The 27109-nt window shown below is 35.0% G+C and overlaps 4 protein-coding genes across 4 annotated transcripts; 1 reads left to right on the forward strand and 3 right to left on the reverse strand.

Moving 5' to 3' along the window:
- The first annotated feature begins 3372 nt into the window (after nt 1-3372).
- LOC149237339 (origin of replication complex subunit 5-like) lies at nt 3373-15322 on the forward strand. Its single transcript, XM_089369240.1, has 7 exons — nt 3373-3391; nt 3484-3635; nt 12734-13297; nt 13332-13729; nt 14154-14555; nt 14819-15128; nt 15275-15322. Exons 1-7 carry the CDS (start codon nt 3373-3375, stop codon nt 15320-15322), a joined length of 1893 nt encoding a protein of 630 aa, XP_089225366.1.
- A 161-nt stretch (nt 15323-15483) lies between these two features.
- Nucleotides 15484-16522, reverse strand: LOC149237340 (putative protein phosphatase 2C 44). The gene is made up of 3 exons (XM_089369241.1): nt 16243-16522; nt 15973-16109; nt 15484-15534 (listed from the first exon to the last, which is right to left on the reverse strand). The coding sequence occupies exons 1-3, from the start codon at nt 16520-16522 to the stop codon at nt 15484-15486; spliced, it is 468 nt and encodes a 155-aa protein (XP_089225367.1).
- A 793-nt stretch (nt 16523-17315) lies between these two features.
- On the reverse strand, nt 17316-18403 carry LOC149237341 (putative protein phosphatase 2C 44). Its single transcript, XM_089369242.1, has 3 exons — nt 18124-18403; nt 17854-17990; nt 17316-17366 (listed from the first exon to the last, which is right to left on the reverse strand). Exons 1-3 carry the CDS (start codon nt 18401-18403, stop codon nt 17316-17318), a joined length of 468 nt encoding a protein of 155 aa, XP_089225368.1.
- Nucleotides 18404-19415: 1012 nt separating this feature from the next.
- On the reverse strand, nt 19416-19998 carry LOC149237342 (putative protein phosphatase 2C 44). Its single transcript, XM_089369243.1, has 2 exons — nt 19719-19998; nt 19416-19585 (listed from the first exon to the last, which is right to left on the reverse strand). Exons 1-2 carry the CDS (start codon nt 19996-19998, stop codon nt 19416-19418), a joined length of 450 nt encoding a protein of 149 aa, XP_089225369.1.
- Nucleotides 19999-27109: the final 7111 nt, after the last annotated feature.

Below are 27109 nucleotides of genomic sequence, written 5' to 3' on the forward strand. Positions count from 1 at the left end.
GCGAAGGACTAGCCATGGTATATGCCCTCCAGAAGTTTAGACACTATTTGCTGGGTGGACATTTTAAGATGTATACAGATCATTCTGCGTTAAAATAGTTGGTCAATAAGCCTATGTTGGGGGGAGAATATGTAGGTGGTTTTTATTGTTCTAGGAGTATGATTTTCAAGTTATTATGAAGCCTCGACAATTGAACGTGGGACCAGACCATCTGTCGTGCATTGAAACGAGGGAAGAACCCACTAATTTGGAGGAGGGATTGCCTGGCACATAGCTCTTTGCAGTGTGCTTTGTGGATGATCACTTTGAAGACATCATATACTTCCTAAGGATAGGAACTGTGCCGGAAGGCTACACCATCCAGCAGAAGAAGGAGTTAGTGGTGCACGCGATAGAATTTTCTATCATTGCCAGATATTTGTACAAAATGGGGTCTGATGAAGGATTACGACGATATGTACCAGAGTTTGAAAGGAGAATTATCCTCACAGATGCTCATAGGGGTGATGTAGGAGGCCATTATGCAGGAGGGGCAACCGCACATAAGATCCTATGCATAGGGTTATGGTGGCCAACCCTCCATTAGGATTCAAAATCTTACTGTAAGGCATGTGATGTGTGTCAAAGGATTGGTGGGCCATCGTGAAGGGATGAGCTACCTCTAAACCCACATATGATGTTACAACCTTTTGAAAAATGGGCGATAGATTTTGTGGGACCCATTAAACCTCAAGGAAAGAAGTTGGGAGCGCGGTACATTATCACTGTGATTGAGTATTTGACTCGATTGGTGGAGGCATAGCCTATGAAGGATTGTATAGGTGTGACTTCTGCAAAGTTTCTCTTTGAGTATGTACTGATGCGATTTGGGTGTCCAAATATTTTGATGAGTGATCATGGTATTCACTTTCTGAACGAAACGATTAGCGTGCTGAGAGAGTAAATTCAGGTATATCACCATAAAAACACGCCTTATCAACCACTGGCTAATGGGATGGTGGAAGCATTCAATAAGGTACTGGAGAATGCGTTGACCAAGGTTTTTAATGCTCAGTGAAGTGATTGCGACCTATGCATAACTGCAGTACTATGGGCCTATTGAACGACATGCAAAAAGTTGACGAGATAGGCAACCTTTAGGCTTGTATATGGTGTTGAAGTAGTGGTGCCATGGAATACATTGTGCCTAGTTTGCACATAGCAACACTCACAGGTATGACAGATTGTGGAGCCCTAGAAAAGAGGCTTGGGCAGCTTGCTGAGCTTGATGAAGAAAGGTTTCGTGCTGGATTTCACCAACAGGTCCAAAGGAAGCGCGAAAAAGCATGGCATCATCGTCACATTAAACTGCGCAAATTTAAGGTAAATGATCTGGTTTTGTTATATGACAGCAAGTTTGATAAATTTCTAGGGAAATTTAGGATGCACTAGCTAGGGCCCTATGTCATTAAGGAAATTATCGATGGTGGAGCAATTAAGTAGGTTAAATTGAATGAAGATCCCTTTGCAAGAAAGATGAATGGTAGCCAATTGAAGCCAATAGAACAACTAATGTACCACTGGGATGACTGCATTGGAACTATGGAAGTGGCTCAGGGGTATAGACAAGGCAAGTCTGCTCAACCTACTATGGGTGCAACACTACAATCACACACCCATTATGGTGTTGATCATCAACCAACTGCTATGCTTGATGCACGATGGGTGTCTATGGCTGGATGAGTAAATACCTATCACCGACAGTTTGATCCATAGGATCACATAGCTACCCTATACAGGGAAAAATCTGGCCATGATGTTTAGCAGAAAACGTGGTGAGTATGCCCTCGTGGAGGCCATGAAGGCGAAATTCAAGCTCGTGAAGAAGCTATGAGGCTATGCCATCTCAAGTATCTATGACCTTGCGGTCAAGGTGGCCACATAGATTGTAGTAGGAAAAGTTATGAGGAAGTGTCACACAGATGAAGTGTCAGCACCCGTCGTCACTATAGCAACCCACTGTGCCAAAGGATTTTAGTTTAAATGGGTGTGCTATCTCTGCAGCAAGTTCCTTGTGAAATTCTACGAGGCACAAGAGCTTAGCAAGAACTTCTATTATTCATGGCTCTTGCTGTCCATTGTGATGGTAGCCTGGGAGCTACCTGAAGGCAGTCAATTCCCCTCAGTCACGCCAGGCCTGCCAGAAGCAGTGAAGTACGCTTCGATGTGGGAGACCAAGGATGCTCAGCACATCAAGGATATCAAGATCTTCTAGATCTTGATGGAAATTAATATAAGCATGGCTATCAATCACAAGCCGTGAGTTTTCACCTACTTAGTTTTTCAAACTACAGGAGTATGTGGAGTTAAAGGTAGACTTTCAAGGCATCTCGATCAGGGCACGGAAGGACCCTAAGTAGAAGTGGCATGACTTGCCTTACTTGGCAACTGATGATGTGATTCATGCAGTTCTTGATCGCTGGTCGGTAGAGTGACGCACTGCCTTAGACTCGGAAGTGGGGTCGAGAAAGTCCACTGTGCAGCGCAAAAAGGAGGAGGCCGAGATCAAGATGGTGCAGTTGGCTGATAAGAGGAAGAAGGAGGCCATTGACAAGGCCTAAGCAGAGCGTAATGCTGTACAACAGACAAGCAGAGTAGAACGTGGCTATGACAAAAGTGAGAGGTTGCCTTTGCCCAAAACAAAGAAAGAAACGAACAAGCAAATAGAGTAGCACAGAGTAGACCTGCAAATGACATCGTACCACATCAAACATCCAAGAGAACAGGGAAAAGTGGGGCTGCGAAAGAAATTCAAGGCCAGCAAGACGTTGCTGGACCCAATCACCCTAACAGAGGGAGATTTGAATGATATTGGAGACACAGTGGGGGATGTCACCGTGGAGGTACTGCAACAACTTGAGCAGTAGTAGCAACAACTATTGGGGGCCATCCAGATAGGTCTGCATGAGATGCATATCTGTGTATCATAGGCTGGCGTGATGTCCAAAAACCTCACCATCCATACTTCAAAATCTGTCGGGATGTTGTGTGCGAAGGACTCCTGAGCAATAGTGCTGCCCGATGGAGCACTGACCACAGAAAATGAGGCTGACAGGCCCACTGTTAGCGCCATTAAGGGAGTAGGGCTAAACTTGGTAGCGCCTCCTAACGAGGTGCTCGACCTACTATAGGATGGAGTGATCGTGGAGCTTAGGGCCCGCGAATAGCGCAGTGTGCTGGTGATCAGTGAGCAGCAGATCAATAATGTGCAGCTAGCCCTACAACGAGACTCTGCCATCACCACCATGATTGAAGTAACTGAACGAAACAAGTGTATAGTTCATGTCATGGAGGAAGCGTACTAAATAGTGCTCAGCCATTCCTGAGGGAGAAATGGTAGAGGTGTGCATTCGTAAGCTTGCTATAAGGGTGTGAAATGCTCGCACAGAGTTGGCTACGATTTAGCTTGAGCTGAACCTACAGATTGCAGATTTGAATTCGAAGGCCCAGCCTTCAACTCCGCTGAAAGTAAAGGAGCAGCACATTTAACCGCTATCATAGAGGCGATAGTGACAGTGGATAGTGCAATAGCAGACTGCACATGGCTATTTGAACAATCGTTCGAGGTCCTGACTAGTCTGGAGGAGGATCCTAATGTACAACAACTGGAAACAGAGGCGCAAGAACTCCAGCAGTGATATGATGAAGTAAAAGGAGCAACACGCACCATCGCTCTCACATAGAGATTGGTGAAGCTGGAGGAGGCCAAAACATCGAAGGAATAGGTAGATGTAGTGCAGCACAAAGAGGCAGTGCTGAAGGCGTGCTTGAAGCCTTGGTTGGACAAAGCTTATTTGGTCACGATCTCCATTGAAGGTAAGCTTGCTAGTCTGCAAGCGACTTAGTAGAAGCTTCAAATTCATAGTTCAATACTAGTGACAGAGTAGATGATTAAAGGAGTGAAGTAGGCGACCGCACAGTGCATCGCCGAGGTTGTCGTCATACATGTTGAGCTAGGAGGTCTTCGTTCCAAAATCTCTACACCTGCAGAGTGACTCGAGGGCGTGTCACCATGTTTGTGTTGGGGGCATGTTGGGAACGAGTTCCCCCAAGAGCAGTTTTGGGGTTAAAGGTCCATGTTTTGGGACAATTTTGTAATAAAGTTGTAAAGTCTCTGCACTTTGTGGTCATGGAGTGCGAAGGTGTCAAGAGTCATAGAGGGTTGTCCGCCCTTATTTTGTAAAGTGTTAAGTCAGTTGTAAATATCTACCCATTGTCTGCGGACCATGGGATTTTATAAAAGAGAGCTAAGTAAGTAAGCTCTAGGCAGTTGGCAAACAATTAAGCGTGGAAGTCTTGGTAAAGAAATCTAAGTGTTGTGGGCCTTAGCATAGGTAGAAGGCTCTGTAGCTGAGTGCGCAAAGGCCTAGGGTGGAAGTCCGCAAAGCTGAGTGTGTGGACCCCTGCAGCTGTGTGCGCAGGGTGGATAGAGTCTATATTAAACTAGAAGATATCAATAAAGAGAAGTATTCTGCAATTATTGTGTATTTAGTCCCTGTTAATCCATTTGATTATATGGCGTTCTGGGTTTATTTTACAATGTTTATTTGATGCGTGAACGTATGTGATTATATCTGTTAATTGAACACAAGTAAAGATATCGGTTTATGCGGCGCTAACTATAAGTGATTGGTAAGATAAGAAAAACACTTGAGATAACTTGGGAACCTATATAATACATTTTCATAGCTATGCGAAAGTACCTGGACCCTGGGTTAGTGCTGCACGAAGGAAAATCGTAAACCTTCACGCAGGTACTGAAGGGTGGAATAAACGTTAGATTGATCAAGCCCAAAGGCTTAGTGACCTGTAAAAAGGTAGGATATGGAGGTATAAACTGACATCACGACGATATTAGGGTGCAGAAACTTGTTTCCAGCATCACCCCATACTGCTTCGGGTGAGACTTCGGTCTGCACTCTGTAGACTGATGCTGAAAGGGCCAGTAGTGTACAGATTTGTTTGGCTAACTAATGTTGAACTTGGATGATTTAGGTTGTGATAGGCCTAGGCTCACTTGTATGGTCATTAATCACCTCCTTTATGCTTACAATATCAATCTTTTAGCTAGGAGCCAAGCCAATATAAACCGATAGCTTAGAATCCTCCAAGATTATTGCTTCAAGATGGGTATGACTATTAATACAACAAATAATAAGAGCATGTTAATTAACTCCAAAAGATCAACTATGATAATTTTATTTACGATAATAAATGCTTGGAGAACGTTTATTCATACAAATATCTAGGAATCAACATTTATCATCAACTCAATTGGTTCATTATAATAAATGGATAATTGGAGGTTGGAAAGATTATTATGGGCTTGAAAAAAACTGTAGGTTGATGGATATTTAACCATGGAGTAAACAAAATATCCTCTTTGAGATGCTCATTAGTACTATTATTTTATTTGGATGTGAGGTGTGGGGTTGTACTATATCTACATAATCATGGAAGAATATTGAATTGATCCAAAATATATTTATAACAAACAGCCTCAAGATTAAATGGAATATTCCCTACCATATCCTATTGATTGAAACTAGAATTTTCCCTATTAAAAGCATGGCTATTACTATCTATCTCACGTATAAAAAAATTGTACGACATGGAAACAAAGAGGTTTCCTAAAATTTATTCTAACACTAGCAAAAATCCTCACCTCAGGCTGGAGCAAGGATGACACAAGGATGCCAAATCTAGCCTAGATCATTGGGGGGGTAAAGGAGGAGATCATCTCAAAGAATAAGGTTAATATTAAAAATATTATTACTTCAAAATTTAAGGATAATTTGTCAGATGATGAGTTAGAGGGAAAAAGGAATCTATATTGTTATAAGAAGGAGATCAACCCCAATCTTGAAAATTAGACTTATCTTTCTATGTTGACCAATGCTAATAAGAAAATGAAATTTTCCAAGATAATAATTAATTCTCACTAGCTTCAAGGTGGAGACGAGCATTGATCAAGTCCCAAAACTCTTTGGTATGAAAGAGACCGCAACCTTTGCAAAATTGAAAGGGTTGAAGATGAAAAACAATCTATTTAGACTACCCAACTCTTACTCACATCCATTCTAATTTTCAAAATATAGTCCATATAGTCAGCAAAATTATGGTGATCTAGGAATGCTTATGTCCCTTATTTTCAATCATAGTAATAACATTTTAAAGAATCTCAACCAACCAGATACATTCTTAAGGGCAGGTAGACCATGTTGATCTTAGTGGATGCTAATCGCCATCATCATCTTTAACTATAATAAGAAACAAACATTCTCACTATGTAAATCAGTGCATTATTGATATTACAACCCAATATAAAGGAGACACTCTCATTGTACTTAACTGAAAGAAATAAATTCATAAAATTTGTAGTATATATATATATATATATATCTATTTATTTATTTATTTATTTATTTATTTATTTATCTTATTTTTGTGTTTAAATAAAAATTTAAAATTTATTTCTTTATTTATTAATTTCAAAATAAATTTTTAATTTTTTTTTAACTTTCTTTTATTTATTTTTGTATATTTGTAGTTGTTTTTTTCCCTTTTTTCCTAATTCTTCCATTCACTTACAGTTTTACTTTTCAAATTTAATTATTTGAATGATAATTATTTAAAAATATAGAATAATTAATTAAAAAATACCATTAATATTATTTTAAGATCCGATTTAAGTTACTTACCTTTGATTCTCAAGACCACGGTGTCATTTAATTAGAAATCTAGACCCAAAAAATAAAATAAAAAAATCAGAGTAATATGAAAAATGCTTTGGAAGACAAAAAAAAAGACAAACAAGAAAAATGTTTAAAGAAAAATAATTTGATAATTTTTAACCTAGATTCATCTTAACTCTAAATTTATCAAAATCCCAGAGAAATAAATTTCTAAAAGTGTAAATCTTTCCTCAAATTTCATACTAAAGCAATTACACCTTAAAAGATTTTGATCCCTCTTAATACATAATTCTAAAATTAAAATAAATCTAAACCATTTTCTATTCTAAATTTGAGTAAATATATTTTTATTTTTATTTGTAACTTTTTGGTTTATTTCCTCCCATCTTACTTTGTATTCTCTTTTAGTCTCATTCCTTAATCCTTGAAATCATTATTTCCCATCCAAATTTCGTATTTGTATTCTCTTTTCATATCTTATAAATACATTCATGGAAATACCAAATCATCGGGTTTATTTCCATTCACTGACTTGTATAATGTTAAAAATACCCATAATAAAATATATAGTAAAAACAGTTTAAGATATCGAACATTAAATATTATAAACTTTTAATAATTAGCCATTAAACTCATTCTAACCATCCCATAATCCCATAAACCATATACTGTATTATTTACTTTACACATGGTAGCTTCCAATTAATTTAAATAATTGTTATTTTATAAAAAGGCAATGATGATAAGGTGCCCACCTAAAACTTGTAAAGGGTCAAATGGAATCACCTAATTATAACAACGACGCAGTATTCAAAACCTCTGCAGCATTTCATTGAAGTGAGAATTGTTACAAGGCACAATATACTCAGTATTCCATTTTCCCAACGTCCTTTGGTGTCTCTCTCCCATCGTATGCAGGTCACATGACCTTTGAGGACATTGGAGAGTTCCATTTCAAAAGTTGATCCCCTTCCTTTCGTATTTTGAAAAATTTAATATTAAAACTTGTTCATATATATTTGATAACATTTTTATTAATTAAAATGTTTGCCCCCTTCATTTCATATTTTCAAAATTTTAATATTAAACTTGTTCATATTAATATTTCAATATTTGATAACATTTTTATTAATAAAATTGTTTGTCAGGTTCGCTATTGCGTCTGGAAGAGCTCCATCTTTTCCCACCTACCAAACATACTTCACACTTAAATCCTTGCAAGAGCAGTAGTTCGATTTCTCAACACCTGTGAGTTTCGATCGTGGGACCTCTCCACCACATTGAAGCACGCGAGTGTGGGAGTTTAGTGTTTGCCGTCAAAACGTTTTTCGGTTCTGTGGTCATACATTGATATCGTAACGAAAATGTTTGATAATATATTTATATTAATAATTTTTTAATTTAAATAAAAAAAAATAATAATAATAATAATTAATTAATTGTAGTCTGATACATTATTATATTGTTTATTGAGGAATGACTTAAACAGGAACCTCAGCGACCAACTTCCTCGCTCACACCGCCATCGTTAGTCTATCTATATTAACATAAATACAAAATCATTTGCGAGTTTATTTTTCTCTTCTATAAAGAGCTGTAGTTTTTCCCACTTACAAAACAAAATTCACAATTAAATTCTTACAAAAGCAGTAGTAATAGGAATCCCGAGTACATCCCAATCTCAACACCTGTGCGTTTAATCTTGGGACCTCGTGTGGGAGCTTCAATTTTTTTTATTGAAGAGGATTTTGGGTTTTATGGTTATACATTTACATCCCAAATCTGGTGAGGTTTGATAGTGGGACTCCTGAGTGTTTAAAGCTTTTGTCATGTGTAAGTGGTTTAGAGTTTGAGTTTTACAATTTATATTTTATTTATTTATTTGTTTTTATTTTTATTTTTTTTATGTGCAAGGAGGCATTATAGAGAATCTAGTTGGTAGGCTTAGTGGTGATGGGTGAGAATCTTTTTCATTGTTGAAGAGGAAGGTTTACACATCTTGGTCTACAATCTTACATCAAGTCTTATTATTTATTACACTTATTTATATGTTAATATTATGTCTTTAAATAGAGTAAATTAGAGAATACTACCGTGGGAAAAGCCATGAGTTGTCAAAACTCCGAGTCCGAAAACTTTTGGTAATTTGACCGAGTATAAATGTTTAGATAACATAATAAGACATTACAATAGTTCTTCCATATTGGGCTGCAAAGTCCCTCTCTCTTAAGGAAAAAAAATCCAGTTATTATAGACAATAAAATTTAGAATGTCAAAACTTTAGGCCCCAAAAATTTAGTCGTGCTACTCATAGCAACACTTTTCAAAACAAGGTTGAAAAACACCACTAAATGGGACCTATTAAAAAAAAAGAACTTACTAACATTCTCTTTAAGTTGATAACTTTTTCTCTATGGTACATGTTACTTGCTCCTTAGTTTCTCGATCCAACATGCAAGACTCATAAAGTTTTATATTCTCCACATTTACTATTGAGTAAATGCACATGCATGGGTGTAGAATGAATCTATAGTATTTTCCACTCCCTTTCTTCAATACCTCTAAAGGACTATGCCATGGAGCCTTGAACTTCTTACCAATGCCATATAGCCTTTCCTCATTCAACTAAACCAAACTGTCTCTTCCACATTGAATGATTTCTTAGTTTTGTACTAATTATGTTGGGCATTGTACCTTTTCTAATGATTACTTCAAAGCATTTTATACTAGCAAACGGATTTCCCTATTATTTTCAAAACATGTCTCCTCTTCTAATGATTGGCTTGTGACATCATCCCTCACTCCTCCTTAATTTGTATATATAACATCTAAGGGTTAAGACAAAAAATATCCAATGCAACTTGCAAAACAAGACTTTGTAGTGGAAGTATGGATTGCTCTGTTACAAGAGTAATGAGTATACATCGTATTTTTATTCTAGGTCATTGGATATTTTTTTATTGTAACCACTCAAAATATAAACCACGTAATATTCACTAATTTTATCAATACTTTTGTCTACCCATTTTTCTATGGACAAAATATTGTATATCTCTTCAAATCATTGTGTTTGTCTATTCTAAAAGTGCAGTTCAAAAGGAATAAAGAAATCATGTAACCCTATCTAAGAAGATGCTCCTCGACGTCCCAAAGTGGAACCAAACATTTTCCAAACATTAGAGAAATTTTGCAGTAAAAAAAGGGTCTCAAAACAAAAATATTCAAAAAAATAAAAGATATAAGAACCAATCAGATTCAAGATGATGATGTCAACCATGGAGGATGATTCACCATTTTTGGAGCAAAAAGGTAAAAATATTTAAAAATATATATATTTCTTGAACTTGTATTTTCAACTTATCTCCCTACCACTTTACTCAAAGTTATAGTAGAAGCAGATGTGAAATTTAATTCTGCATCTAAGGAGTACCCATGTTTCATACTTTTGATGGAACATGCTACACAAAAAAAAATACAATAAATGTGATTGCAATCACATTTTTTCATGTTTTGCTCATTTTTCATGTACTAGGGTCCATCGAAAGTATGCAACATGGATACTCTTTGGATGAAGAAATAAATTCCGCATCCAATGAGTGCTCTTTCTTGAAATTTGATTAAAAAAATAGAGAGATAAGTTGAAAGTACAAGTTCAAAAATTAGTTTTTTTTCCCTCTAAAATTTGATGGTGTAATCTAATCTTATTTTATTTTTTCCACTATTATTTTATAATATTGCTTAGGAGACCCATTTTATACTTCAAAATTTCTCTAATGAATATGTTTACTATTTCTCATCCTTTGATGATATTTTTACAATGGATAAGATACACCTCTTACTATACTTGTTAATTACCACAAACAGATAGCCATTCTCTTTCCTAATTGTTGGAAAACCACCGACAAAATCCATGGAAATTATTTCACAAATCAAGTGGGTAGAATAAACGATGTTATTAGCTTTGTTTTCAACTACTAGGCTTAGTGATACAATAAAGTATGGATCCTCTAAAATAATTAGTTACATATTCTTGCATTTTGGGCCAAAACACATGCCTTTGTAAGTTGAAAATTGCATTCCCAACACCAAAATGTTCTACAACATTGGAGAAATGAGGCTCTATCATTAACTACAATATTTCACTTTTCACAACACAAAGTGTTTCTAGCTTGTAGAGTTCCCATTATAGAGATGATATGAAACCTAACCATTACATTTTTTCAATATGAAATTTATTTTATAGCTACATAAATACATGTTTAAAGTGCTCATGTTGTATGTATACCTCTTTATATGCATCATGGGTAAAAGGTTCCATGTACATAAGAGTTACCAAATCTATAATCTTGGATGTGGGTGACCTTGAAGATATGTGTTCCAACTTATTAGTGTTTCCATTCTTATATTTGACGACCACATGAAACTACTACAAAAATGTCATCCCCTATAAATTTCTAGTTTGTTGAAGCTTAATTTGAGACTAACAATATGCTAGTTTCTAGTTATCATTGTGGATAATACTTTCCTTTCCCATTGGGTAACATTTCCACTTCTTAAAAAATTGAAATAGGAAATAAAATTCCTTATTATAATTAGGGTAGTTTAGGACTCCCCCATGAAACATCTTCCAATGATAGCATAATATCTTGCCTTGCTAAATCAAAACCACTCCCATATCTTATCTACTTAAATCTATCTCCACTTTAGACGAATTTTACATGTTGGACAGTGAAAGGAATGATGCATGACTAATCTTCCATTTTATCTCATGAAAAAAATTATATTGATTTTCCCCCCATTGGAAACTAATACCACAAGTTGTAATGGTGTGGAATGGTGCATATACCACTAATAATGATGCTATGAAATTCCACAGGAATCATGTCTCTGCGACAAAGAGCCTAGCTTTAGTGACATGAATACACTGTATCATTATGGCTACCAACTTTGTAGCATCTCTTGTGAATTCTCCTCCACTATGTATGATACTATTAGACCCCTCCCTTACTACTAGACCACTTTTTAACATAGCTTATAGTTATATAAGGTTAGTTTTCTCTTCATGCCTAAACCCTCAATTACTGATAAGGTTAGGACATTATGAAATCCTCCTGAAAATCTACATGTGGTTATCACCACATGTCAGTTACGAAGGATGACAAGGTATCCAATTGGTACTATGGGGTGAATAAAGTAGGTCAAACTATGAGATGAATCATTTTTGCATATGAGATCCGTTAGAGGTGATTTTAGCACCATCGGAAAGGTCCAAATGTGAAGCACACCATCAAAGGTCTTTGATGTATGCTCACAAAGTTTTGACCTTGAAAATTGTCATTTAATACCTAAAAGGGAACTAGAAAGTTTCAAACCCCAAATATCTAAATTGAGATGTACCACAAAAATAAGGCCAATAAACCATTTCCTCTAATTTCTTCACCCAAAATGTATGACACATTAAATAATGATTCACTTGAAATCAAAGATAGAATTTAATATCTTATTCACATTAAATAATGATTCACTTGAAATCAAAGATGAATTTAATATCTTATTCCCTTTATATTATAAATTAAGCGAAAACAAATTTTATTTAAAGCTATTTTTTTAATATTTAAACAATTCTACATTTTTACAAATTTATTTTATTTTATACCATTACAAATCTTTACATTACTAAACTTTTAGTATACACAGTCACATTAAAATTTGTGTTTTTATGATGAAACACATCTAATTCATTGCCGGAGTGAAACCTAAAATTTACATTTTTGAATAATGGAAAAGAGCTCATTGATTCCCTAACTAATTACGCCGTAAGGCATTTCCCTCTGAAATGAACTCCCCTGACTGCCTTTCTGTCCTAATCATAGCCATCATATTTTTTGTTAGACGATTAAACAAAAATCAGCCGTCTGATTTGATAAAAAATGTTTTAAAACATTAAAAAACCTTAAAAAAACATTTCACTTTACATTCAATAAAAGGTGGATCACCAGGCACACAAGAGCCAACAATGCCTTTGCGATGGATTTCTCGGGCGAGAAACACATATTAAAGAGCTCATATCGCTCATTGGGGGTCCAAGGGATTTTATGACGCCATTGCTTGTTTATGGGGGCCCTTCCACTAGCAAAATAGGTGTAATTTTAGATATATTTAAGCGTTTGAACCGCCCTTTTGCCTATGCGAGTTGTAGATCTTGTTTTAGCCCTCGTCTGTTGTTTGAATCCATTCTGAACAAGTTGATATCCCACAAAAGAACGAAAGCTAATAACTATAGCAGTGCGAAGCGCTGCAAGAAAATTGCAGATTTTGTTGTGTATTTGAAAGAAGCCTGTATTCAGGCCACTGAGAAAAAATATGAAAAGAAATTGGTAGGTGGGTCTATAAAATCTCGGAAAGATGGGGAACTAGGGCTTACAGGCTCTCCTCCCAGGGATTCCCAAAAAATCCCAGATAAAGGGCTGAAGGAATCAGTGTTTAAGGGATCTCCCCACGAGGATACCCAAATAAGTCCAGAGAAAGGGTTTCAGGAATCAGGGTTTAAGGGTTCCCCTCAAGCATGCCCAAAAAAGTCCAGAAAAGGGGCTTAAGGGTTCCTCCAAAAAAAATACAGGAACGGGGCTTCAGGCTTTTGGTTGCGATGATCCTTCGCAGAAAGACAAAGGGAAGAGGGACAATGATTATTTTAGTAAAGAAGTCAGGAGATTGGATTTTCCAGAGGTGGTGTACTTGATATTTGACAATATTGAACTTCTGCATGAGTGGAACAATGGTTTCAACCTCATCTCAGCATTGTTTAAGCTATCTGATTTGACAAGAATGCCCAATTTGGGTTTGATTTTTATCAGCAATATCACTCCAGATTCCTTCTATTCCCATACTGGTGCTCTGGAGCCATTGACAGTCTACTTTCGGGACTATACTGATGATGAGTTGTATCAAGTCCTTATCAAAGGGCAGCCTAATACTGAGTTGTATGCCTCATTTCGCAAGTAAGTACCTGTGCCTAAATTTTTCTTCAAATATGCTTATAGATTTCTGTTAATGAAACAATAATGCTCAAATCGTATTAGAAAAACACGAGGAAAATTTGGGTTCATGTGTCTATTATTTCTCTGCGTCCATAGGAGTATGTCACAATGTCTAAATCTTGTTGATTGGCTCCTGTCAATGAGGTTATTAGTTTGGTTTTCTGAAAGTTCTGTCTCTTCTGCACACTATACACTTGCTTATTTTGTATGGGAAGATCCACCCAACAGCAAGAAAGTTGGGCTTCTCTGATCTCAGGTGTCCAAACCGTGCCACGGTTCTCTTTGCTGTTCAAGTTAAGGGGCTTTCGAAGTTTTTAAAAGTTCCAATGAAATATGTGGCTGCTTGATTTAAATTTGTTTTCTTTTTGTTTCTGATATTGAACAATGCTATTTTGAAGCCCTTCAATAGAGCTTGCAGGCGAGTTACAAAACACTCTACAGCATTGGAACCTTTGTTTCAGAAATACTGTGAACCAATTAGCAAAGAAGTTGTGGTTCCCGATGAAAACGGAAAGTGGAGGCTGTTTTCTTATCTTGAGCCACACATTGCACCGGCCTTGAACCAAATATTCAATGTCCCTACTTCTGGAGACAAGGTTAGAAGGAAAATCATGACAAGAAGACAAGGTTTTGATGAAATACATGAAGATCTAGATTTTCATCTTTCTGTTTGTGGCAAGTACTTGCTCATCTCTGCCTTCATTGCATCAAGGAACCCTGCGACTCTTGATGCCACGTTTTTTGATTCATCTAGAGGGTTAGATAATCGTAAGCGAAGGAAAAAGTAAGAACTTTAGTTCCTTTGATCCTTTGCTTTTCTCCTTTTTTGTTTTTCTTTTGATCTGATTCTTAAAAATAAATTTAGTTGATTTCACATAAGGAAGGATCTAATTTCTTTTATCTAGAAGTTATAGCTCAACTGAATACTATGCCCTCTTTCCCATTTCATGGCAGCAAGAAGTTAACGTTTCCTCCATATAATTATGCAATCCCAAGCATCACTTTGGAGTAATTATTGTATACTCTCTTTTGTTGGTTTGTGAATAGGAGTGTACAATCCACAGAGAGAAAGGAACATGAGGAGCAAGAAAAGTTCCTTAAAGATCCAGGGAGTTTCCCTCTAGGGAGGCTGCTTGCAATGTTCCAATGCATCACGGCAGTGGCAGATGAAGAATTGGAAAATCTACAATCTGACAATATATCTGCAGCTGATGAAAATGGTTTGGGGCCTATGGCTGATACTCTTATGCAGCTCTTAACTCTTTGTAATATCAATCTTTTGTATAAAGGAACAAATTGTCCCCTAGAAGGCGCTGCTAGATATCGTTGCAACATCGATCGGGAACTTGCAATGAAGGTATGCCTCTTTTTGTTTATGGTTTATCAATGTTTAGTGTTGTTATGCTGTATTGAAAATATCAACTAAAACCTTTTATCATCACTTTGGTTGTGGGAAATAGGAATTTTATTTTTAATCCATCTCTTATTTGTTTGTGATTTTAGATTGCGTGCAGTGTCAAATTTCCTTTGTCAAAATATCTCTATCGGTGATAATGACCTTGATAAGGACCATTTCTAGACGTGTTGTTCAGTCGCCTGCTACAGAGGAAGTAAATCAGTTCAATTTGTGGGAGAAAGACAATTTATTGATTGTTAATTGTTGTATGTTGTGGGGCAAGGAGGTCATGTAATTATAAAAGATATGAACTATTTCACCTCATAACCCTAGGAGTTGTGAATAGCTTAGGTATGTTGTTCAGAGTCTGCAAATTAGATTATTCACAATAAAGTCGCACACAACATTATATAGATTAATACACGGGATTTATGTGGTAAAACCCTGACAACATGTCAAGGAAATATCCAGGAGCAAGACAATTAAGTTTTATTCTTCAGCAGAGTAATTGCATTCAGGCTTACAATACAACCTCCTCATCTGTGGGAACATATATGAATTAGACTCCGCTGCAATAGTTTTGTTAAGTATATTTAGTTTCTAAAACTGAATAACCACAACAACATTTGTGTTCTTCAATTTATTCCTTACAGCATTTCAGATGAAGTATTCGAGTAAAATTAATGACAATACAATAATAAAAAAATTTCCTGGATGCTTTCTCCCATGAGATGAGCTTGCCAAAAAAAATATGCATCTAATAGTAACTATGCAAATAAGTCAATGATTGGAAAAAATGCCTTGCCTTCCACAATCCATCACTAGCCAAAATGAGAAATTTTGTGTCTCTCACATCTCGTTCTGAACTTAAATGTTGCTTCAGACTCCAATCACCAAACGCACGAGCTACAACAAGATGACCATTAACTCGAGGTACATCTCCTAATATATCAAAAAATAACGCCATTAAGTATACAGTTTCTCCCTGTGACCATTCAAATGTTACTCTTGAGCTAGAAATTATTTAAGTATGTTCTTATTAAGATTAATCTCTGCACAACATTTGTAGTGGCACCTGGCAGGAGTGTCACAAATCCACCCTTCTCGATGTTTTGGTGTTCAATACTTGGCTCATGATCAACAGTCGGCTGAATAGCAGTGCCGTTTTTACATATAACAGCCCCGGAATCTCTTGTATTTGCTACAAAGAGTTTTTTCCCATCAACTAAAATAGCAGTGACTGATGTGGAGCCACCGGGCCCTAAATCATCTACCTTTGCTAAAATTTTCCCATTAGTCTGGTTGTATGCATTCTTGATGGCACTTTCTGGGTCTGTCCAGAACTTCAGCTCCATTATTATCAGAGATACTTGTCAGCATTAAAATACTTAATTAGCATTTTACACCATATGAAACTTTGAAAATAGCAAGTGACAACCAATACAACAAATGGCAGATCAGCTGTAAAAGCATTTTACTGGATGTGCATCAGAGTCAGAAATCTCATCTGATATACAATTTTTTTCTAAAGAGTCATTCGAGAACCATCATATTTCTATGAGAGGATGCTTGCAATCTTCCAATGCATCACAACAGTGGCAGATGAAGAATTGGAAAATCTACAATCTGACAATATATCTGCAGCTGATGAAAATGGTTTGGGGCATATGGCTGATGCTCTTATGCAGCTCTCAACTCTTTGTAATATCAATCTTTTGTATAAAGGAACAAACTGTCCCCTAGAAGGTGTTGCTAGATATCGTTGCAACATCGATCAGGAACTTGCAATGAAGGTATGCCTCTTTTTGTTTATGATTTATCAATGTTTAGTGTTGTTATGATGTATTGAAAATATCGACTAAAATCTTTGATCATCACTTTGGCTGTGGGAAATATGAATTTTCTTTTTAATCCATCTCTTATTTGTTTGTGATTGTAGATTGCGTGCAGTGTGAAATTTAATTTGTCAAAATATCTCTATCGGTGATAATGACCTTGACAAGGACCATTTCTAGACATGTTTTTCAGTCGCCTGCTACAGAGGAAGTAAATCAGTTCAATTTGTGGGCGAAAGACCATTTATTGATTGTTAAATGTTGTATGTTGTGGGGCAAGGAGGTCACGTAATTATAAAAGATATGAATTGTTTCACCTCATAACCCCAAGAGTTGTGAATAGCTCAGGTATGTTGTTCAGAGTCTGCAAATTAGATTATTCACAATAAAGTCGCACACAACATTATATAGATTAATACACGCGATTTTTGTGGTAAAACCCTGACAACATGTCAAGGAAATATCCAGGGGCAAGACAGTTAAGTTTTATTCTTCAGCAGAGTAATTGCATTCAGGCTTACACTACAACCTCCTCATCTGTGGGAATAGAGTAATTGCATTCAGGCTTACAATACAACCTCCTCATCTGTGGGAACATATATGAATTAGACTCCGCTGCAATAGTTTTGTTAAGTATATTTAGTTTCTAAAACTGAATAACCACAACAACATTTGTGTTCTTCAATTTATTCCTTACGGCATTTCAGATGAAGTATTCGAGTAAAATTAATGACAATACAGTAATAAAAAAATTTCCTAGATGCTTTCTCCCATGAGATGAGTTTGCCAAAAAAAATATGCATCTAACAGTAACTATGCAAATAAGTCAATGATTGGAGAAAATGCCTTGCCTTCCACAATCCATCACTAGCCAAAATGAGAAATTTTGTGTCTCTCACATCTCGTTCTGAACCTAAATGTTGCTTCAGACTCCTGTCACCAAAAGCACGAGCTACAGCAAGATGACCATTAACTCGAGGTACATCTCCTAATATATCAAAAAATAACGCCATTAAGTATACAGTTTCTCCCTGTGACCATTCAAATGTTACTCTTGAGTTAGAAATTATTTAAGTATGTTCTCATTAAGATTAATCTCTGCACAACATTTGTAGTGGTACCTGGCAGGAGTGTCACAAATCCACCCTTCTCGATGTTTTGGTGTTCAATACTTGGCTCATGATCAACAGTCAGCTGAATAGCAGTGCCTTTTTTACATATAACAGCCCTGGAATCTCCTGTATTTGCTACAAAGAGTTTTTTCCCAGCAACTAAAATAGTAGTGACTGTTGTGGAGCCACCGGGCCCTAAATTAGCTGTCTTTGATAAAAATTTCCCATCAGTCTGGTTGTATGCATTCGTGATGGCACTTTCTGGGTCTGTCCAGAACTTCGGCTCCATTATTATCAGAGATACTTGTCAGCATTAAAATACTTAATTAGCATTTTACACCATACGAAACTTTGAAAATAGCAAGTGAAAACCAATACAACAAATGGCAGATCAGCTGTAAGAGCATTTTACTGGATGTGCATCAGTGTCAGAAATCTCATCTAATATACAATTTTTTTCTAAAGAGTCATTTGAGAACCATCATATTTATATAAATGAAGGAAATTATCAAAAATGATAACGATTTGTCGCAAATGCAATTTTTGCAATAAGGAAGCACTATTGCTTTATGCCATGATGTGATGCTACTACTCGACGTTTTTTCTTTGGATAGGTGCAAGAGACACATGAACATATAAGTATAGGAAATATATGAACAGTTTAAGCTATTTGAAAAATAGTGGATTTATGCATGAAACATATTCAACTAGAAATATGATGGGGAAAAACAAGAAATTCATTATATGTGAGAAGTAAAATGTTGGAGAATCTTCGCCTTTGAGGTTTGAGAAATGGACATGGCGATATATCACAACTAGAAAAATCTTGTTCATAGATGCAGATCATTGTTACAATTGACAATATATATCATATGCCAATGATCATTGTTACAATTAACAATATATATCATATGCCAAAGATAAAACATAGGAAATTAACCCATGAAGTCAATGCAAGTAGAAACATCATAATAGAACCAATAGAGGAGAAAACGAAATTGTTTCACAAGTTACAATCAAGTTAGACAATTGAGATAAACACATGCAATTTGGAAAATGGAAAGAAACTTTGAACCTGCTCCAATTTAATGTATAATTTTATTTTTTGATTGACTAGCGATAGCAAAACAATACATGTCACAATACAATCAACTATAAAATTTAAATAGATGTTAAATTCATAGAGACCTTCCAAGTATTCCCTATGATTCATAGATTCTAAACTAGGTAGACCATCAGCATTGATTACAAGTATTCCCCATGATTCATAGATGGTAAACCAAGTAGACCATCAGCATTGATTACAAGTATTCCCCATGATTCATAGATGGTAAACCAGGTAGACCATCAGCATTGATTACAGTGCATAACCCCAAAGGAATCGTAAGAGCTGAACTTGTATGTTGCTTCAGACTCCTGTCACCAAACGCACGAGCTACAACAAGCTGATCATTAACTCGAGGTACATCTCCTAATATATCAAAAAAGAACGCCATTAAGTATACAGTTTCTCCCTGTGACCATTCAAATGTTACTCTTGAGTTAGAAATTGTTTAAGTATGTTCTCATTAAAATTAATCTCTGCACAGTATTTGTAGTGGTACCTGGCAGGAGTGTCAGAAATCCACCCTTCTTGATGTTTTGGTGTTCAATGCTTGGCTCATGATCAACAGTTAGCTGCATAGCAGTGCCATTTTTACATATAATAGCCCTGGAATCTCCTATATTTGCTACAAAGAGTTTTTTCCCATCAACTAAAATAGCAGTGACTGCTGTGGAGCCACCGGGCCCTAAATCAGCTGCCTTTGCTAAAATTTTCCCATCAGTCCGGTTGTATGCATTCTTGATGGCACTTTCTGGGTCTGTCCAGAACTTCGGCTCCATTATTATCAGAGATACTTGTCAGCATTAAAATACTTAATTAGCATTTTACACCATACGAAACTTTGAAAATAGCAAGTGACAACCAATACAACAAATGGCAGATCAGCTGTAAAAGCATTTTACTGGATGTGCATCAGAGTCAGAAATCTCATCTGATATACAATTTTTCTCTAAAGAGTCATTTGAGAACCATCATATTTATATAAATGAAGGAAATTATCAAAAATGATAACGATTTGTCGCAAATGCAATTTTTGCAATAAGGAAGCACTATTGCTTTATGCCATGACGTGATGCTACTACTCGACGATTTTTCTTTGGATAGGTGCAAGAGACACATGAACATATAAGTATAGGAAATATATGAACAGTTTAAGCTATTTGAAAAATATTGGATTTATGCATGAAACATATTCAACTAGAAATATGATGGGGAAAAACAAGAAATTCATTATATGTGAGAAGTAAAATGTTGGAGAATCTTCGCCTTTGAGGTTTGAGAAATGGACATGGTGATATATCACAACTAGAAAAATCTTGTTCATATGCCAAAGATCATTGTTACAATTAACAATATATATCATATGCCAAAGATAAAACACAGGAAATTAACCCATGAAGTCAGTGCAAGTAGAAACATCATAACAGAACCAATAGAGGAGAAAACGAAATTGTTTCACAAGTTACAATCAAGTTAGGCAATTGAGATAAACATATGCAATTTGGAAAATGGAAAGAAACTTTGGACCTGCTCCAATTTAATGTATAATTTTAATTTTTGATTGACTAGCGATAGCAAAACAATACATGTCACAATACAATCAACTATAAAATTTAAATAGATGTTGAATTTAAATAGATGTTGTTAAATTCACAGAGACCTTCCAAGTATTCCCTATGATTCATAGATGCTAAACCAGGTAGACCATCAGCATTGATTACAAGTATTCCCCATGATTCATAGATGGTAAACCAAGTAGACCATTCGCATTGATTACAAGTATTCCCCATGATTCATAGATGGTAAACCAGGTAGACCATCAATGTTGATTACAATGCATAACCCCAAAGGAATCGTAAGAGTTGAACTTGTGGCATCCCATTTTTTAGAAGTTTAATGTCTAACTCCAAGGCCAATCAAGCCAACCCCGTGGCTCAAAAATAAGATAATAAAAAATATATGCATTTGGTAACGAGGCGTGATACCTATCATCAAGCTCAGAAAGGATATAGGTTGGTAACAATTGAAATAGACTTATGAATTAGCTAATTTAGAGAGTTTCTTTGTGGGAAAAATCAAGAATCTCATTCTAGATTACGATTTAAGTTGGGAATCAAACCCTACTCAACTAATGAAAGGACTGAAATTTGCTAAACCCCTTTCCAGCAGTAATTTAAATATGTAGACTATAGATTGGTACTACCTAGGCACTCCCTAGGTGACATTATCAAGCAGCACATCGTTAGCTACAGAGTGATTGATACAGATGTGGATGCTTCTTCTCCCTCCATTACTTTTTAAATCTATACCTAATGACAAGTAATGGGCACTTCCACAGTATGTTGTAACTGGTGTACTTTTGAGCCTCGTTGACCTCTCTTTTGGTCACCCATTGCCATTAATAAAACTAGTCTTATCTTATCTTCTATCGTCCATTAATAGGAAATGGTACTGTAATATAAAAACAATACTAAATAGCCAGGACCAACTTTCACCAATTTAGATCCTCATCTAGGAGTGAGCACTTAGTGTCTATACTTTCTTTTCTATATTTGAGGCCAATGTACATCAAGAAATTACACTGTAAAATACAAGTATTCAAGAGACATCTACTATCAATTCCATCTGAGCAACGACAATCTCAGTTACATACCATGAACCACGTAATCCAAATATACATCAAGAAATTAAACTGTACAAAACAATTATTCGAGTGACACATCCCATCAATTCTGTTTCAACAAAAGCAATCTCGGTTATTTACCCTGAACCTCAAAATTTTGACGACATGGTTCATGGTATACAACTGAGATTGCTGTTTGCTGAAATGGAATTCATGGAATGTGTCACTTGAATAATTGTTTTGTATAGTGTAATATAAATGTCAGCCCAATATGGTTACAAAGATGCCCCAAACATTGAAGGCTCTGAATTTATCAACCAGGTTTTTGAAAGCATAAAAGACTATCTCAAGCTTAGAGGAACTCATTCCTCCTCACATGATAGAAGTTATGCAAGCAGAAATACAGTGGAAGAAAGTAACTACTCTTAGATGAGGAATTGTAGTAGATTGAATTGGCAAAGAATACAAGGTTTGTGTATCTTCTAGGAAAAATCACATTGAAGACTAATAAGAGCGCTAGGCCTTTTGAAGGATTACTGATTGACAAGCTCTATAGGTTTCTCCAAAACAATTGAAGGTTGACTCTGTCTCCCTACAATATACCACCTGTGCATTTACTTCAAGTCAAAATGGTGCAAGAAATTTAAAGTTCGTTCACACAAAACTGTTAGAAGACAATGAAATTATGAGCTTTTACTCATAATAAAACTTTTAGGGCCTTAAAGTTCCCGATCACTAAAAAATAAGATATAATTTTGTACTATTGTTATTATTTTAATAGATTTATAAGATTTCAAAATGCAAATTTCTATTGAGATCAGAAGAAATAATAATTGTGTTTTTTTACCATTTCTACAATAAATCATGAATCATGTAGAGTGAACTGGTACATACATGTTTAATGTTTTGTGACTGGTGGAATGGAAAAAAATGATAACAGCTCATTACTTTTCAGTTTCAATCCTTATTTTACAGTAAGGCTCTTATCTTTTGATGAAATGTGGAGGCTGGTAAATTAAAATTTTCAAGGAATCCCAGGTAGAGTTTGTTAAGCGGGAATTTTAAATTTTAATAGTAACTCATTTTTATCCTTTGTCCTCGGAAATTTGTACACTCTCGAGTTGTTTGGGGCTAAGTACTAGTTCATGTGTTACAAGCCCAAGCCACCAAGCAACACTTTTATGATGTTGGGTCCCTTCAAATTCTGAATCTAGGAAGCCCCATAGGAGCAACAAAATGAAAATGATACCTAGAAAATCACTCTTCTTGCCTAAGCCACCAAAAGGCACCAATCCTAGTAAGGCTTAAGGAGGACCAACGATAATTATAAGGATCCCATGCTTCCACTATACTCTCTATTGCTTTATGATCCAATATGTTTCTCATCCTACCTTTCCATTTTGTTTTGAATGTGGAGTCTTTACAGCATAAGCCCCTGTAGCAATATTCAAAATGTGGCTAGAGTTTCTTTACAATATCTGTAGATGACGGTATGCAAAATTGTTTTATTATTATTGTTTTGATTTAATGTTTCATTATGCATACTAAATATTTTTTCATATAAAACCAAATTTTAAATGTTTACTCATTTACAAATACTACAACACATACCCCTTTTTCGGATTGATGTTTATGAGTAGTAGGCCAAAACTTCCCAAACACTTCAATTTCTTTTCCAAAATTTCAAAGATGCCCATTTGAAAAACCTTAAAATAATGTACAAAAGCACGTTCACATAAACAACAACTACTACATGGATAATGGATAACCTCTACCTGACATTAACTATAACTCATTATCATCCACCCATGCTTTCAAGAATGTCCATTCACATGTTGTTATTCTTCCACAAACTACTATTACTTACAAAATATCCCTATTCAAAACACACATAACTAATAGTTTCAAGTGTAACTCAATATCATCCACACTTGCTTTCAACAATGTCCATTCACATGTCACTATTCTTCTACACACTATTATTTACAAAATATCCATATTCAACATACACATAACTAACGATTTCAATTGCAACTCATTATCATCCACCCTTGCTTTCAACAATGCCCATTCACATGTCGCTATTCTTCCACACTCTATGCCTTATGGCGTTTCCTTTGCAACATCAGGTGAAAATGCTAGTTTATATGGTCGAATCACTTCGGCCAACGTTTTCTCGTCTAATTCTTTTTATATTTAATACTTGAACAAGGATGTGTTTAAAACGTAATTATATAATTACAAATTTTGAATAAATTTTAAAGATGAAAATAAAGTTACAATGATATACTTAATTAATATATATATATATATATATATATATATATATATATATATATTATATATATATAGATATATATATAGATATATATATATATATATATATATATATATATAGATATATATATATATATATATATATATATATATATATATATTATATATATATATATATATATATATATATATATATATATATATATATATATAAATTTAGTATTATAGTTTTATTTAAAATTTTAGCTTAATCATAACTTTATATTATATAGAAAAAATGATATATTTATTTATGGAGGTAGCTTATTTATAAAAAAATACTAATTCCTCCTCTAATGATGCAACAACATACACATCTTTGGATTGTAATAGAATTATGTTATTCATGACTATAATTACTAATATATTAATAACAAATTTCAAAGTACTATAGAAAATATAAATTGCAATTTCAGAAATCATTTAAGCATCAGATAAAATTTAAAAGAATATATTCTAGTGTTTGGTTCATTGAATTGTTCATCTCTCTTTTTTCTTCTTACATTATGATCAAAAGAAGAGGGTATTCATCAATCCATATTACCTTGTAGGAAATCCATGAGGGAATTTTTTAGATCCAAGGTCTCATTATCTTTATTCACTTGAGAAACTACAAGTTTTATGTCAAACATAGCCTCATAGATAGCCTCAAATTTCCCTTCCAACTATTCAATTCTATACATGATGTCTTGATGTGTCTATTACACTACTTTAAGACCTAGGCTATCAGTTCATTTACCATCTACTAAACTTTTGTTATCCAAAAGAGATTCATCTACCATTTCATGAATAATCCTATATCCTCAACCCAAGCCACTATTTCTTCCTTGAGATATTGTCATGACAATTTATCCCTCTCCTCTTGAGTCCTATCATTTGGCTATTACATTTCATCCTTAATAGACTCTCGGAGACTCAAATGGAAGAATTCCTTTATCTCAATGCTTTCCCTCTTAGATCTTGTAGGTGATTTGAAGTACTATAATTTTTCCTTAAGGAAGCATTGTGGCTCTTACCTCTCCTTTCTCCTTTATCTCGGGCACTTCTCTTTGAAATTATGCTACTTTGTAGACACTAATAACTAGAAGACATACACAAATACCTCAATTGGTAAAGATAGATTGGGTTACCATCATTCTAGTCAAAACTCCCATGTCTTGGAACTCTCAAACTATCAACTTCCTAACTTAGACGGAAAAACTAGAAGCCCAACAAGCAAAAAACCCAAATAGGAAAATTTTACTTATTAAACTTGGTGCAGTGTTGGATCGATAAACCACCTTTGTCCTCCCATAAAGCTTTTGAGTTAACCTCTACCTCAATTTTTTTCTCAAATAAACCACACTAGTTATCCATCACATGGCTTGAGTAATTGTGGGATGATATCAACATATCTATGTTAATTCTACTATTATTCATCATTCTTGAAAGAGAATTCCTACTCTGGGTAAAATACTAATGATCACTATTTTTCACTATTTTTCGATAATTTTCTTGGCACCATCATGAAACATCATATCAAAATTCAATTAAAACTCATACTCAACCTAAGAGATAACTTTTATCCACCTCCCTACTATCACTTCCCCACTTGTTCCGTTAATTATTAACATAATATTTTATGAGTTAGTGGCTAGATGACAAACGTCATAGGCTCGACCACTATTACCTCATTGAGTGAATATTAATATAGGAACATATTTAATAATAGATAATTAAAATTGATAATTTTTATTATTAAAATTTATGAACCATATAAAAATTTAAAAAAATTTTAGGTATTTTATACTTCATATTATACTAGTCGTTTAAGTTGTGACTGCTTTTGAACAACAAAATTCATGTTAATTAAAAATATTTAAAAAATAAATAGCAGAAGCATATTTATCAACCTATATCATAGCTTGGAAAGGGAAAACATGCACATTAGGCATTTGCAACCAGTAAAATTTTACGTCACTTGGATTTGCTAAGTAGTCAAAAGTCACATGTCCCTTGAAGAATTATGAAATTGTTTCATTTATCACATAAATAAAGAACTTAAAATTTATATAAAATTTTCATTTTTTTTATTTCTGTGCTAGTTTCATTTTTCTCTTTAAATTTATGGTTTATAAAAATTTATATATTTTTTATATTTATGCCCTAAGGCAATCCTTATAGGAAGAACTCCCTAAGGTGCCACTGTGTATCATTTTCAATTGTCGATCCTGTCCTATGTGTTAGTCGATTAAAATATTTGTTGCCTTTGGATGATGATAGGCGGTGGAAAATGTGTCGAAAGCTGGTTACAGTCACCAACCTCAATCACCATAAGAATTAAAATCATCCCGAGGAACTAAATTATGTTTTCTCCTCTGTCAAAGCCATTCCCACCTTTTGTAAAACTCTGAACTAGCTCATTGAGTTGCAGGACAACTGAATGCTTCAAGGCTCTTCTTGAGGAGGGCTTGTGGACCAAGGTCCCAAAGGAGGAGCTTCATCCTCAATAGAAAACCGGGGATATTGGTATTTTTAGAGCATTGAAGTAAAATTGAGGGTTTTATGCTTCTCGTTTTTTTTGTTTTTTCCTCCTATTTCAAAATGAGGATTGGTTTTCATTTCAATTAATGAAATCTTGATAATTGTAGCTAGGTAAACACAAAAGTAGAGTTAGGGTTCGTTTCTTGTGTATATGAATGCCGTTTGAGTAGTGACCATAATAAAAGTGCAAGAAATTGTAGTCATGTTTATTACAATTTTTAGGCGATGGTATTTCCAGCATCACTGTCGTTGCCGTAGGTGCCACCGTTGTTTTGATAGACATGGTGTCGGTTAGAATGTTTGCTTTTCTATTAGAAATGTTAGAATATACAATGTTAGAAATGTATATTGCAGGTGATTTGCACATATGCCAGTTGGAGTGGAGGTGGCCACTGGATAGTTAAAATGTCATCTGCATTAGTCAGGTA

The sequence above is a fragment of the Pinus tabuliformis genome, chromosome 8 (assembly GCF_031772625.1).
Source record: "Pinus tabuliformis cultivar Carrire ecotype Pingquan chromosome 8, CPIR1, whole genome shotgun sequence".
Lineage (NCBI taxonomy): Eukaryota > Viridiplantae > Streptophyta > Pinopsida > Pinales > Pinaceae > Pinus > Pinus tabuliformis.

Coding starts and splice junctions, on each gene's coding strand:
- LOC149237339 (XM_089369240.1), top strand. Junction 13,730..14,153: donor GAGTTGTATGCCTCATTTCG/CAAGTAAGTACC, acceptor TCTGATATTGAA/CAATGCTATTTTGAAGCCCT. Junction 15,129..15,274: donor ATCGGGAACTTGCAATGAAG/GTATGCCTCTTT, acceptor TTGTGATTTTAG/ATTGCGTGCAGTGTCAAATT.
- LOC149237340 (XM_089369241.1), bottom strand. CDS start 16,522: ATGGAGCTGAAGTTCTGGACAGACCCAGAAAGTGCCATCAAGAATGCA. Junction 16,110..16,242: donor ATTTGTGACACTCCTGCCAG/GTGCCACTACAA, acceptor TTGATATATTAG/GAGATGTACCTCGAGTTAAT. Junction 15,535..15,972: donor CTAGTGATGGATTGTGGAAG/GCAAGGCATTTT, acceptor TCTAATTTGCAG/ACTCTGAACAACATACCTAA.
- LOC149237341 (XM_089369242.1), bottom strand. CDS start 18,403: ATGGAGCCGAAGTTCTGGACAGACCCAGAAAGTGCCATCACGAATGCA. Junction 17,991..18,123: donor ATTTGTGACACTCCTGCCAG/GTACCACTACAA, acceptor TTGATATATTAG/GAGATGTACCTCGAGTTAAT. Junction 17,367..17,853: donor CTAGTGATGGATTGTGGAAG/GCAAGGCATTTT, acceptor TCTAATTTGCAG/ACTCTGAACAACATACCTGA.
- LOC149237342 (XM_089369243.1), bottom strand. CDS start 19,998: ATGGAGCCGAAGTTCTGGACAGACCCAGAAAGTGCCATCAAGAATGCA. Junction 19,586..19,718: donor ATTTCTGACACTCCTGCCAG/GTACCACTACAA, acceptor TTGATATATTAG/GAGATGTACCTCGAGTTAAT.